The sequence below is a fragment of the Oryza glaberrima genome, chromosome 7 (assembly GCF_000147395.1).
Source record: "Oryza glaberrima chromosome 7, OglaRS2, whole genome shotgun sequence".
Classification (NCBI taxonomy): domain Eukaryota; kingdom Viridiplantae; phylum Streptophyta; class Magnoliopsida; order Poales; family Poaceae; genus Oryza; species Oryza glaberrima.
The window spans coordinates 11,199,931-11,212,265 of NC_068332.1; the positions used below are offsets into that span (position 1 = coordinate 11,199,931).

The window sequence follows — 12,335 nt, forward strand, 5'->3', positions numbered from 1 at the left end:
TCATGATCCCCTGGTTTAGGTGTTTACTCCCAGGAAGTTTGCATTATCATAGCCACCATGCTCATTGAAACAGTTTTCTTCACCCGCTTTTTGCTAGCCCACCGTACATTTCGGCTAATCGACAACAATGCTAGTCCATCGTACATTTCTGCTAATCGACAACAATCCAGAATATTTCTGAGATAAATATCGATGAACAGTATATTTTAAAAAAAATTCCTCTATTTGACGTTGATACTTCTGACTCTTTTCTTTTCAGCTAATCAACTGCTTTTGTGAACTGCCAATGGTGCCTTAGCACATATCTGATTTTATTTTTTTCCAACACAAGAGAAGCAAATTGCAGTACATACAACCAAGTATAAAATAAGATGGTCTGGACAAGGTAGGAAATCACTGATACTAAACTAACCTAGGTATACAATGATACTGTTAGAGGGGTTCTCCCTTCAAGAAAGGCAATATTTTGCTGTCGAATATTTGGCCTACTCCAAGCATCAAAACTTCAGAACGCAACGAAGAAAAGACCAGCAAATGTTGCTAGTCCTCATCAGAATCACCAAACGTAATCTTTGTTGATTTAGGAGCATCTGCTTTGATTTCTTTGAAATGAGATCCATATATTTGCGATTCCTGCAAATGAATTGTTAGCAATAAGGTAAGGTCATTTCTCAGTCATGTCATGCAAAGTCCTTAGTGTTTATTTCTTAGAACTTGCAACGTTAGGGCAAGGTGTTACAGCATTTCTAAGGATTAATGTAAAAAAGTAAGTCGCTAAGCTTTCTGTAGCATAAAGCATCAGCATATATAACAGTATTTTCATAGATTGAAACGATTTCTCGAGGACATATTCCTAGTTAACTAGCACGGTAGTACCTATAGACATGAACAAAGCACTCTACGAATGAGAATGTAACAAGATCTATTTCACAGTTAACACAAACCTTTTTCTTGACGTGTGTGCCAAATTTTGTAAGTGCAGGAGGAACGACCTGACCAGCCTCCCGCAAAACATTGACAAGTTCACCAGCAAGTCCCTGTATATAGTTTTGAAGTGACAATAAGTACAACTTAAGTTGTAAGGCTAAACCTAAGGGCTAACGTGTGGCACATAATCTCCAATACCTTGTTCTCTTGAGTGAAGAAGGTATGTGCAACACCTTTCTTGCCAGCACGACCGGTCCTCCCAATCCTGTGGACATAATCCTCTGTAGTCAAAGGATAGCTATAGTTAATGACAACTTCGACATCTGGAATATCAAGTCCACGGGATGCGACATCAGTGGCAATCTGCAAAATATACAAAAGAAAAAAAAAACAAGTGTTAACAGATGAGAATAAAAGTGCTACGGATGCAATGATAAAAAGGAAATAAATTCATAAAAACACAATATTTTCAGACAACGGTTGCAGACAACTGTACATTTCTGTTACAAAACCTCAGTAGCATATTTTAAGTGAGACTATCGGTTAAATGATTTCACATACTCAAAAATTTATCATACCTCAACTCTTGGCTCGGTTTGATTTCCAACCGTCAACTCAAAAACTTGATAAAACCAGACCCTCAGCTCCCAAAACCAGCTAGAACTCATTTCTCTTCTAGTTTATGTACTTGGCATCCACATGGGATCCTAGGTGGCACAGGACTCATTTGTCATGGTATACATGGTTTCAAGAGTTGAGGGATGGTATTTACTTGGTTTAGGAGTTAAGAGATGAAAATTAAACCGAGCAAAGAATTCAGGGATGAGAAAGACTTTTTCCTTAAATTAATAACAATGTTGCAAGCAAGTAGTTGAACACTTCCAACTCTCAAAGTATCATCGATCAGGAAATAGTAGCAGAATACCACCAAGCCCAACAAAATCCCTTAAGGGATAAATAACGAAACCACAACTAGATTTACAAGGGCGAAGTCTAAAAACTAGATTTACACTAAGCTCACAAATAAGCAAGAGAGAGTAGCCATTAAAAAACCACAACTGAACTATCAATGCTTATAAGCAGCCATGTAGAAATTAGTTAGAATTAGCGCACCATCAAAGGACATGACCCTTCTTTAAATAAAGATAAAGCTTTCGTCCTGTCATGCTGTGCCTTATCTCCATGAACAGAAACAGCACTCCAACCCCTTCACAACAAGCATGTGTAGATTAGCGAAAGTAGAGCATAAGTTTCACAAATATTTAAGTCGCACACTGGAAACAAATCTGCTACCTTCTTTGTAACATTGTTTCTACTCGCGTAGCTTCTCTCTTGTACAACACAAAAACCAACACCCTGTTTCTGTTGCACAAAACACAGGCACAATCTGCTTAGATCCATATGAAGACAAATGGTGATTAATTAGTTTGTTGAAGCAGATATTAGTATAATACTAACATGTTCAGAGGTTCAATTAAAACCTAACATTGAATATATTTGTTTGTTTGGTGTTGAAAATGTTGTTATGTTTTATATAAACTTGGTCAAAACTTAATAAGTTTGACTTAGGAAAAAGTTAAAGCGTCTTATAATATGAAACGGAGGGAATACTTCCTTAGTTTGCCAAACTGAGATAGCCTACAAATAGAATTGAACAATCAGCTTTGGTATGTGACTGAATACAATCCAAAGTAGAAAATTTTGCAGGACGAGACGAATGACATGCAATCTTATACATAATTTTCTAAGCTGCTCAGCTTAAAATCTTTTGTTATCCTCAAGAGCATCCAGCATGCATGCTGATTGCAATGCTTTTGCCTATGATTTTCGAAAGTGAGACTTTCATGGAGACTAATACAGCAACAAGTAAAATCCGTACTGCAATACCTACCTCTGTGCTTTATGGTATTTATCGAGCAAAGCAACTAATCTTGAATCCCTTGACCTGTCATCCAATACTTCAACAATTTGCATCACATCATGGTTAGCAGCAAGATCTTCTGATCCAATAACAACCTACAACAAGGTGGCATACCACATACGGAAGGTCAGCATTACCGCATTAGCAATCAGATATTAACAAGAGATAAGAAAAGAGAAACTATACCTTTATTGGATTTGGATCCATAAACTCTTGGGCTAGCTGGTGGACAGCAGGAGGCCATGTAGCACTGAACATAACCGTCTGACGTACTGCACAGGAAGAATTATATGGCCATGGTTGCAGATATATTCAGAAAAGATAACTAGGTGTAGTAACACATAAAATAAATGGCAGTGTCAAATTGACATGAAAAAAATGTACAAATGTATTCCACCTACGCGGTATATTCATCACAATTTCAATATCATGGTAAGTAAAATATGCCAAGAATTATGAATGCCATGAGGCTAAAGTGGTTTTTTTAGCAACGTGATATAGAAGTATGAAAATCTTGAGAACAATATTTCTTGCTCATTTCTGCCGTCACTAGTGGCTATTAACTTATGAGCACAAGTGTGCTGAACAAGGTATTAAAAACTATGGAGCAAGAGGGCACATGCAACAGACTTTGTGGATAAGTCCAACCAGATAAAAAGGGATGAAAGGAAAAGAATACATGCGATGCAAAGGTGGACATGCACATACACATGCCCTGAGAGGAAGAGAGTAATGGAGACAAACCAGATGCAGTTTGGCTTAAAATTGCTCTGACTTCAGGTTCAAAACCCATATCCAGCATTCGATCAGCTTCATCTAGAACCTTTATCAGTTACCAGACACGTCTGTGTTAGAAAGGACACTTACACTTCAAATGAGCAAAGCAATTAAACAGAATGAAAATTGACCAGCGCAAAATAAAAAATCCAGGTAACATCACAGGTGTAACTTATTGAACCAATATTTACCATTGACTATGACCATCCTCACGAGTCAAGTCCAGTTCAACAAAGGGGAGTAGGGGACAGAGGAGAGAGGGCATGGAAGAGACAAGAGGAAATACCACTCAAATCTTAAAATACCGAATCTGTTAGTGCTGGTAGGTTCCACAACCCTGATCTCGTGGATGAAAATACATATACATTGGTGTGTCACTTGTATTGTCTTCTATAAATGACTACATTATCTGCTTATGTGTATATGCACTGTGGCCATTTAACCCGATATGAACTATGTACACTAGAAACCAGCATAGTTCCTCAGCCATATTATTCTTAGGTAACAGCAAATTCAAGTTATAAAAATGATATAATTCCTTTCATGTTGTGCATTATTAATTTTATGAAACAATCATTGACCAGTCAACCCAACTACTCAAATTTGATGGAACCAGGTGAGCCTTTAATGCCAAACTTGTGGCGTTATTATCAAGGGGGTAACACCAAAAAAAAAAAAAAATCAGCGAACAAAGCAATCTTGACATGAGTGTTGCTACAACACCACCTAAAGATCAATCATGCACCTGCGTTTCTCTCTAGGCTTGTCCCATGTTAAGAATCTTAGGGTCTGTTTGGTTGTTGCCTAACATTGCCACAACTCAATTTGCCATAGGTGTGGCATGGCAAACAAAGTGTGGCCAACAATTTGTTAGGTGCAATGAAGTTCTCCGGCCTCCAATGTAATACAACAAATAGATTCAACATAATCATTGTTTAGTGTGCATGCATTACAACTGCACAAACGTCTTGTTTGTTAACTCAAAGTAACACTCAAACATCAATGACAAACTTCACAAATAAATAAAATTATATATATATATAGAGAGAGAGGACATATCGATGAAAATGATCTAAATGTTGGAAGCTCGTGAAAATCATACCTAAAAGTTTTGTAAATTCATGAAAAAAAATTACTAGAGATTGGTGTAGATATGAAATACATTCTCACCAAATCTCAAATCCAAACTCAACTTCATTTAAGAGAAACAAAAAAGACAAATTTCGGGTGAATAGTGTCATGTTACTATTCACCTGAAATTTGTCTTTTTTGTTACTCCTAAACGAAGTTGAGTTTGAACTTGAGATTTGATGAGAATGTATTTCACCTGCACCGTGAATCACAACCATTCAATCATTCCAAGATGCGTGCTTCCTAAATGGACATTACTTTCACAAATGAAGAGTTACTATAGGAGAAAAGATCAAGGAGGTACATGATGCATGTGTAGCTCTGGCATGGGACATGTAGTTCTGGGCAGAGATAGAGGAAGTTGACCACACATCATGTAGTATTTATCCTTCATTTGAATATTGTTTCTTTTCTCTTGTTATCCATGGAATTTAGCATATATAACCATTTATTTAAATGTTTAGGTATAAACATTAACTTCTTTACTAACTAGTCCATATAAGTTTGAACTTAATTTGAATAGGTTTTTTGTTAAATTTTGATTCTAGGTATATAACATCCATCCAAACTTATAATTAGTTAGGTATGTAATAATGGATTGTAAAATAAAGTTGAATTTGAGTTGTTTGTTGCTAGGTATAGGTATGAATAAAATTCTTGTACCTGGGTATATACTCAGAAGTTCAAAAAAATTCAAAAATTTGAGTGAATTTGTGTATTACATACCTTGGTGCCCGGGCACCATGGTGCCCCCATATGGGTGTATACTAATTCAAAACCATAGACAACAACACAATGAAATGCATAGTTAACTTACCACAAAAGAAACATCATTAAGACGACAAATACCCATTTCAATAAGGTCTTTCATACGACCAGGTGTCCCTATGACAATATCCTGAAAGCATATAGGCAGAAAAAAGGGGGGGGGGGGGGGTCAGGAATATGAGTATTTCTGTGTAACTAACTTCTGGATAATGATACAAAACAAAATCCAAGGCAGCGAGTCTGCTGAATCCTCGGAAAGTAAACAAAATTATTCAACAATACATTTAAAGAGAACTTTTCAAATCAATATAGCAAATTGAAATGTCATCACAATATGATGAATGTCTCTAGAAATTAACATTCATTGGTCATATATCATAATCCAGAACTGAGATAGAGTAAAAAAAATATTGTGTAAGTCTCATCTTACCACTCCAGATTTAAGGGCAGAAATTTGTGGTCCTTTGGAAGTTCCACCATAAAGGCACACTGAACTTATCCCACATGGTGCACCAGCTTCACAAAGTACATCTGCGATCTAACATATAATACAAAATGAATCATTCATGTGTATTAAAAAGCAGTAGTTTTTGCAGACCATCAGATGCCTATCTTACAAGTTCATATCATCAGTATATGACTGCAGTTAACCTGCTGGGCCAAACAAATTATATAATCCCATACAACCATAGAAAAAGGTAAAAAATCTGAACATGCAACTCTTTCACTTCAATTTGTTCGATACTAAAGGTTCTTATCAATTAGTTCGATACTCAACGATCTTATCATCAGCAAAATATAGGTTGTGAGCTGAGAGACTACACTTATAAATTAGAGTAAATTTCAGAAAACCTACGTTTTAGGGTCAGAGTTACAAAACCAGGGTATTGCAACTTGTGGCACATAACCTAGGTCATTAGGTTCTAAGGTTCAAAAAAACCACCGCCCTCAATTTAATTTCCAGATGATACAACATATTGGCAGATATTATAAAGTGTCTATGAAATTGTGTATTACGAATTTATCAAGGAAATTGAAAAAAAATACTATTCCAACAATCTCCCCCTTTTATATGTGAATCAATTTCTCCTATCCCCACTGGAAGTTGCATACATCCCTTATACTTCCCTAAAAGATTGAGTTCAGGGGTTTACCTGCTGAGCAAGCTCTCTCGTTGGCGATAGCACGAGGACCCGTGGCACCCCCTTCTTAGCAGATTTCTCCCCCATTTTCCTCCTAACGTGCATCAGAGCCGGCACACCAAACGCAATCGTCTTCCCTGGCATCAACAAATTACGACGAACAACAAACCATCAGCAGCAATTCGAGCACGATGCAGCAGTACTAACCAATTAACAAAAAGAAACTAACTAATTAGAGAATTTTTTTCAGCACCAGATCCGGTGGCGGCGATGCCGATGAAGTCACGGCCGTCGAGGAGGTAAGGCCAGGCGTACGCTTGGATGGGCGACGGACGCTCGAACCCCTTGCAGCAGTCGAGCACCTGGGGAGGAAGCGCGGTGGCGGCGAAGGATGACAGCGGGGCGTACTTGGCGTCCGCGGAGCCCTTCCCGGTCACGGCCACGACCTTCCCACCGCCGTTCTCCGCCTCCTCTCCTTGGCCCAGATCGCCCTTGGCCCTCTTCTTCTTGCTGCTCTTCGTCGCTTCATCCGTGGACGTGGCCGCAGCCGCCTCCACCACCACCACCTCGGCCTCCGCCTCCAGCTTCCGCTTCTTGTCTTTCTTGCTCTTCTTCTCCTTCTTGCTCTTCCTCGATACGTCCTCCTGCTGCTCGGGAAGCATACTGCGACCCATCTCAGCGGCGGTGACGGCGGAGGAGGTGGTGGTGGTAGAAGAGAGGAACGAGGGCGGCGAAGACGGCGGGAAGGTGAAGGAGAAGGGGAAGGGGAGGTTGATTTCTAGGGTTTAGAATGACCAAGGCGCATCACGTGCACAAAACAAATAGATCTGGACCATCCATTTTGAGGGTACAAATAGAAGCCCACAACACTGCTGGTCAGGTTCCCCTTACCTTTTTTGAGTGGTTACCAACACCACACGGGAAGATGGTTACCGTGAAAATTCGCACAAAATTTGTTTTCAAACATTTGAACTCTTTGGCCGCGGTTACCGCGGTATATGAATGGTTACCGCGAGATATTAGCTAGAAGAACAAAGTGAAGAAAATGCAAAAAGAAAATGCAGGACACTTAAATATGTGTAGAATTTGGGGATAATAACAATATATATATATATACACACACACAGAGACACTTATATGAGACACCATGGTGCCCGGGCACCATGGTATGAAATACACAAATTCATCCAAATTTTTCAAAATTTTCAAATTGTGAGTATATACCTAGTTATAAGTATTCGATTCATACCTATACCTAGCAACAAAATAACTCAAATTTAACTTTATTTCACAGTCCAATATTACATACCTAACTAATTATATGTTTGGATACTATATACCTAGAATCAAATTCTAATAAAAACATGTTTAAATTCAGTTTAAACTTGTTTTGAACTAGTTAGTTAGTAAAGTAATTAATGTTAATACCTAAACATTTTTGAAAAATTCAAACTCATTTGAATTGAGTATATACTCAATTTGAATCATGGAGCCCGGGCACCATGGAGCACCAAACAAATTTAATATATATATATATATATATATATATATATATATATATATATATATATATATATATATATATATATATATATATATATATATATATATATATATATATATATATATATATATATATATATATATAAAGATACCTGAAAACTTGTGGTTATACAATAGAAAAATTCAGCATGACCTTTTCTATATTATGGATTTGAAATCAATTCAACAATTCATAGCATAATAATTCAACAACAACAATCAACAATCTCAAATTTGAAAGAATAAGGACATTCACATGTAGGTGAATGAATAGAGCCCACAATAACAATAGAGTCCACAATATAATGTCCATGATTACAATTCTAGTTTCAATCAAAGAAAATAAACAGTCCACAATATAATGTCCATGATTAGTCCACAATATAATGTCCATGGTTATAATTCTAGTTTCAATCAAAGAAAATAAACAAGGACATACTAACATATAGCATAGTTATGCGTTCCACTACTAACATAGAGCATAGTTATGCGTTCCACTGATTATATGCCACGTTATACTCCTTTGTGAACATGAGCATCAAGCCATGTGAGTGTGTCAGGGTTATGGATACCACATACCCAATAGTAATGACTAAGCTCAGCGGGGCCCACTATATAGCAAGTCTTATACGGGATCGTACCTCGTATATAGAAATAGAATTCTATATGGAAACGACAAGGACTACTCGGATTGTATCCATACTAGTCTCCCTAGTTCTACTTGGAGAAGGGGACATCTATGGGTATAAATACAAGCCCCCTAAGAGGAGAGGGGGACACGCTACAAAGCCACAAGCCAATACAAACCAATACACCGTCAGATATTGACGTTAGAGATTAGTCTAGACAAATCCAATCAGGTGCCTGCGGAGGCCGGCAAGAGGGATCTAGCGCCATCTCTGATCTCGACGAGTTCATATTTGAGGAAGAGTACCCTGCCGTAGACTACAAGTTGATTATCCATGCCGCCAAGTCGACGATAGTTAGATAGGTTATCCCAAATATTGTACTAGTGTGATTATGGTGAATAAAGAGCAACATCGGCTTCGGCCAATAGGATGTAGGGCTATTACCTATCAGATAAGGGGCTCGAACCTATATAAGAATCCCTGTCTCTATCTCTTTTACCTCAATCTCACATATACCCTAGTACCAACGATCCCCATACTATCCAAATACCCTAGTCGTGACTATCAAACATCGACAGTGGTGCGCCAGGTAGGGGGATTTTAGTGCTTCAAGGTTTCGACGAGATGGGTTCAAGAGATGGATTCTCCAACAACAAGCTACTCGACAACATCGGCTGTGGGGAGATCTAACCCGACCGGAGTATGCATTCCGTTGAGATCGGAATCATCATCGCCAACAATTTGATCTATTGAGATCGTCCAAGCTTCAAGACCTTTGTCACCGCGGAGAATCAACAATATTCGCTGCATGCGGAACCGATTTGATAAGAGCCTGTTCTGGATCGAGATCAAATAGTGCTCCATCTTTCTTCATGCAGAATTGATGACCAAGCCCTCCGCTCGGCGACATCAGCTGGTATGGCTAGTGCGCAAGCATCAGCGGACTAAGTCCAGGCCGAACACGACGCCGTGTCCAAACCGAGCATGTGACGCTTCACGCTACACGGGGATTCGTCCGAGTACCTGTGCCCTTGTGTTACCGTGTCCTAGCCAGAGATGGTCAATAGAGAGTATTTGCCTAATCAAGTCACATACATATACACACACGTGTGAGTGTATGACAGGTCGGCATGCTCCACAAGACCAACAAATAATCAAGTCCCAGTTTACTGCATACATATGTCTCCTACAGAGTGTAGTAGACAATAACAAGGTAATTAGTATATTAATTAATTTAATTGATCTACTAATTTTGTAGATACATCCGGCATGTATCTACAAAGGTACGCAATATTTTATATACAATTTACCGTACCTATTTTTCAGATCATACAATATTATCCATGATTTATTATGTTCACCTAGAGCATGTGTTTTATACAACACCTACTGTGCAAGTGTGTCCGATGTTAGGCTGACGACGGTTTAATACTGGGCTTGCCCTATTTTCTTCAGTATAAATCATGTTTGTTTACAGTTTACATAATGTCTGATATTTAATTTGCTCGTTATATCCTGATAATACTAGAAGATTCATGCAGTCTTTTGAGTACATGCCCGATATTCTCTGCTATATATCTTGTCTTCTAGAATTTTTTTTCAGGAACAATTGATCACTCGAGTAGGTTGTAGTTGAGTACACCCAATTATTGAGAAGGTTCTCGATAAATGCTGAGTTGTCATACCCAACCTACCAACGAAGTCTGACGATCTATCTCATGTATAGTGACGGCCACGGCTAGACTATTTGGGAATAGGTTATTAACGGATAATTCCTCACGAACGTTGTCAGCCTGATCACTCGACATGATTGTGAACAGACGTCCGGATATGCTATAAGTTGGGTATGTGAGTCATGCTGGCCACATGAGATGCATATGTAATATCCAACTCTAGCGCCCCTATAGGTGATTAAGAGATCCCTACTCCTGGTTATCAACCAGACAGTTGCAGCGACATATCGCCGCCTATAAATTTAAATTCACTTGTGGACCGTTGAACTCCATCTATCGTTGTCAAAGACTCCATGTCTCTACACCGGGATCGACCAAGTGAGTACGGCAAATATTGATAAAGGAAGTCACGGGTAACAAGAGAAGCTTTCACGAATACGGTTTGTTTCCGTATGCCTATCAGTTGCCTATAGGTGATCGAGATACGCCTACACCTGGTCCTCGACCAGTAGATCGTAGCGATCTCTCACCACCTAAAAATTCATCTTCAGATGATCGAGATACACCTACACCTTGTCCTCGACCAGTAGATCGTAGCAATCTCTCACCACTGTTACAGCAATCTCTCGACATCTAATGCGACAATCAACATTGTCGTGATAGCGATAACCAGGACCGACTAGATCGCCGTTGTCACCAGGACGACAACGTCCAGGACTAACGACATCAGGACGACAACCCCGGACAAGGTTAACGACATCACGACATCACACAACAACGATGAAACTCGAAATCCCCATACTTCTAGAGGGCCCGAGGATGAGGTAGTAGGTCCAGGAGCTGAACCTCCGACTACGATAATTCCTCATTGTCTTCGTCGTCATCAGGAGGCAGTTCTCGCAAGTTCCGAGGATGCTGTCCATCTATTACTCTAGATTCCCTTTAGGTGGTCGAGGTACGACTACGACTGGTCTTCGACCAGCAATGCAACGATCCTCACACCACGACTTCAAGCGATCGAGGTACCTATGACTAGTATTCTACCAGCAACGTAGCGATCCTCGTACCACGACTTCTAATGGTTGAAGTACTACTACGACTGGTCTTCTACCAGCAACGTAGCGATCCTTGTACCACTACTTCTAATGGTCGAGGTACGACTACGACTGGTCTTCCACCAGCAGTGTAGCGATCCTCGTACCACAACTTACAAAGGTCGAGTTACGACTACGACTGGTCCTCGACAAGCAGTGTAGCGATCCTCTGTAGGATCGAGATGTCGACTAGAGGGGAGTGAATAGGCGATTTAAAATTAAATGACACCTAATCAAAACTAACCTAAGTTGCTAGGCTCGGTGAGGGACAAGTCTAACTAAGCAACTAAGTTATGTTTTGCAATCCTAGGGTGAAAGTGGCTCAAGTATATCACTAGGAAAGTAAATCACAATTCCTAAGTTAGTTTAGCAATCCTAGGGTGAATGATCTCAAGTATGTCTCTAGGTATGTGAATTGCACAAATGTAAATGCGACAAATAAAAGAGACAATGAGATAAGAGATTTTTCACCGAGGTTCGGAAACTCACCGGTTTCCTACTCCCCGTTGAGGCGAGCCCAACTCCACCGCTTAACCACGAAGCCACCACACGCCCCCTTTGTCAAGGGGTGGGCAAGGCGGGAGCCGGCCCACGGAGAGGACTACCCAAGCCTCGATCACTCGGGATAGTTCTTCCTTCACTCCGAAGGTGGTGAACTCCAAACCACTCACAACCGGCGCCGGCCCTCCTCCACAATCTTCTCGGAGAGGTCACCGGGCAACTCCTCCACA

General features: G+C 39.7%; 1 protein-coding gene across 1 annotated transcript; it reads right to left on the reverse strand.

The window, feature by feature from the left end:
- Positions 1-294: 294 nt before the first annotated feature.
- LOC127779491 (DEAD-box ATP-dependent RNA helicase 5) lies at positions 295-7,471 on the reverse strand. Its single transcript, XM_052306282.1, has 12 exons — positions 6,920-7,471; positions 6,679-6,803; positions 5,955-6,062; positions 5,574-5,654; positions 3,593-3,671; positions 3,035-3,120; positions 2,819-2,943; positions 2,221-2,289; positions 2,041-2,134; positions 1,126-1,290; positions 945-1,037; positions 295-633 (listed from the first exon to the last, which is right to left on the reverse strand). The coding sequence occupies exons 1-12, from the start codon at positions 7,338-7,340 to the stop codon at positions 541-543; spliced, it is 1,539 nt and encodes a 512-aa protein (XP_052162242.1). The 5' UTR covers positions 7,341-7,471; the 3' UTR covers positions 295-540.
- Between the last annotated feature and the right edge of the window lie 4,864 nt (positions 7,472-12,335).

Coding starts and splice junctions, on each gene's coding strand:
- LOC127779491 (XM_052306282.1), bottom strand. CDS start 7,340: ATGGGTCGCAGTATGCTTCCCGAGCAGCAGGAGGACGTATCGAGGAAG. Junction 6,804..6,919: donor CATCGCCGCCACCGGATCTG/GTGCTGAAAAAA, acceptor TGTTGATGCCAG/GGAAGACGATTGCGTTTGGT. Junction 5,655..5,954: donor CTGCCCTTAAATCTGGAGTG/GTAAGATGAGAC, acceptor ATATGCTTTCAG/GATATTGTCATAGGGACACC.